The 2,709-nt window shown below is 42.5% G+C and overlaps 1 protein-coding gene across 1 annotated transcript in view; it reads left to right on the forward strand.

Moving 5' to 3' along the window:
• The window catches only part of LOC102856302 (CMRF35-like molecule-like), a 14,386-nt gene extending 12,154 nt beyond the window's left edge, over positions 1–2,232 (forward strand). Inside the window, exon 6 of the mRNA XM_006886385.1 lies at positions 1,999–2,232. Within this exon, the coding sequence (XP_006886447.1) occupies positions 1,999–2,232 (234 nt within the window). The remainder of the gene's footprint in view (positions 1–1,998) is intronic.
• The last annotated feature ends 477 nt before the right edge of the window (positions 2,233–2,709 follow it).

The raw sequence follows: 2,709 nt of genomic DNA on the forward strand, positions 1-2,709 counted from the left end.
TAAAAATTTTTAACACATATAAATGTCATCTATGATTGTCCCCTATGACTATTCCCATCTATGAATGAACATGTTATGTGACTAGTATTTGTTGAGTTTCTGAAATATCTTTGAACTGGTATATTACTACCTCATGAAAGTTGTTCACTTGAATTAAATTTAGTGTGGATACCTTTTATTCTTTTGGAAAATGTTATTGCATTTTCAAGCTGTTCTTAACATGTCTGTAGAGACACAATTGATCTTTGTATGCTAATCATATGCTTTTAAGCCTTGATAAAAGTTAGAGCCTATTTGTTACCATTGGACTTGTTTTGTCTTTTCACTTCTCATATCTTGTTTATTTTTCTTGATGTGCTATAAAATCCAAGATTGCAATACAGGTTTGAACCAACGTGGTAATAACCAGAATCCTTATCCTCTTGCTGGTGTTGAAGGAAACTTCTTATGTTTTGTCACTGATTGCAATGTTTGTGAAAGGCTTGTTGTCATGGATTCCTTTCTAATGTTAGTTTATCATGATAGATTTTAGGCACTCTTTAAATGCACTTACTTACATGATTTTATGGCTTTCTCTCATATGTTGTTAATAAGGTGACTGGGAAGGGTTCAGAGCTGCTGTACTTAGGGTCACTATACATCACAGGCGACTCAACGGCACATAACAATACAATACTATGACAGGTTTGGAAGCAGGAGTGGCATCTACTTCCTAAGCAACATGCCTCTGGAAAATCTATGAACTTTGATAAGTGTTCATATTTGTAGAAGAGCTCAGGCCTTTTGATAATAGAGTCACTATGAGTCGTGCTTGACTCGAAGGCAGTCAACAGCAAGGTGACTGAATTAAAATGTAATGCTAAAATAAAATTGCATTGCATTCTGGAATGAACCAAACATATTTGCAACATAACCTTTGTTTCCATTATTTCTGTGTCCTATCTCCGTGTGTTTTCACTTGATATGCAGAATGGATTATCCAGGAGGCTGGGCTTTATGAAGAAGAATGTGGCATCAGGATTGGAGGAAAACTCATCAACAAACTGCATTATGCAGGTGACACAACCTTGCTAGCCAAAACTGAAGAGAACCTGAGAAGGTCAAAGACTGCAACCTTCAATAGGAGTTACATCTCAGCAACAAGAAAACAAAGATTCTCACCAGCAGAACAATAAGCAATATTGTGATAGAAAGAGAAAGCACTGAGGTTGTCAATGATCTAATGTTGGTGGGCTCCACAATCAACATTCTTGACAACAAAGGTCAGGAAATCAAAAGACAAATGCATTGTGAAACTCTGCTGCCTAGGATCTCTCCAGACTGCTAAAGAGTAACGGTGTCAGTTTAGAGACTGAGGTACGCCTGTTCCAAGCCTAGGTCTTCTCAATTGCTTGCTATACATCTGAGAGCTGGACAGTGACTAAGGATGAAAGAAGAAGAATCCACGCTTTTGAGTTGTAGTGCTAGAAAAGAGTACTGAATATACCATGGACTGCTACGAGAATAAACAAGTCTGTCCTGGAGAGAGTGAAACCAAGTTGCTCCTTGGAGGCAAGGATTTTGAAGTCCCGTCTTTGTACATACTTTGGACATATCACCAGGAAGGAACAGTCCATGGAGAAGGACATCATGCTTGGAAGGATGGAGGGTGAGCACAGAAGAGGAAGTCCCTGGATGAAATGGACTACAGTGACTGTGGCAATGGAGGTAGTTGTGTGTGAGACAGCGAGGTTGGCTCAGGATACGGCAAGGTTCAGAGTCCTTGTTCAGAGGGTCCTACGAGTCATGCTTGACTTGATGGCACATGACAACAATATATCCTTACAGTCTTCATCAAACCAGACAATAATTTAGCTGAGCTGGTAAAGAAAATCTATTTCGAGCCGCCGCGACGGGCGTGTTTCTGATGATTCGGCGCCACAAAACCACCGTCTTCACTGACGCCAAGGAGTCGAGTACCGTGTATGAGCTGAAGCGCATCTTCGAGGGCATCCTTAGGGGCCACCAGACGAGCAGCGTCTGTACAAGGACGACCAGCTCCTGGAGGATGCCAGGACTCCGGGCGAGTGCGGCTTCACCAGTCAGACAGCAAGACCCCAGGCTCCGGCCACCGTGGGGCTGGCCTTCCGGTCAGATGACACATTTGAGGCCCTCTGCATTGAACCATTCTCTAGCCCGCCGGAGCTCCCAGACGCGATAAAGCCACAAGATTCAGGAAAACAGTGCCAATGAACAGGCTGTGCAGTGAGGGTGGTGCCCCCCAATAAAGAGATTTGGATGTAAAAAAAAATCATTCAAATATTATACTGTCTTTACATTTTGAATAAAATTTTACAGAGAAATTGAGCTTCCATTTAGTCATTCACATTGTATGATGTTCCATGTGGTTCCCACGTTTTAACAGCACCCTTCCCCTCCCTGCTTGTGATTCTCATTCTTATTCACCCTCCTGCCTTATCTCTTCCTGTCTTCTGAGCTTTCTTCTCGGCAATTCCTGACCTTTCGGTCTTGTATGGCTGATTTTTCCAGGGAGGAAAACCTCCCTGGTATTGTTGCTCACGACAGGTATGTCTGTGTTTGGCTGTGAGTCAAGCCATAGAGGCATCATCTAGTTCTTCTGGTCTCCAGGTAGTGCCGGGGGAAGGTCAGTGGTTCACTGCAATAATTGTTACTATGCAAGCTTGGTTTTTTCCCACTCTTCTTTGTTCG

The sequence above is a fragment of the Elephantulus edwardii genome, unplaced genomic scaffold (assembly GCF_000299155.1).
Source record: "Elephantulus edwardii isolate Elephantulus edwardi_28Jun2011 unplaced genomic scaffold, EleEdw1.0 scaffold00048, whole genome shotgun sequence".
Taxonomy (NCBI): Eukaryota; Metazoa; Chordata; class Mammalia; order Macroscelidea; family Macroscelididae; genus Elephantulus; species Elephantulus edwardii.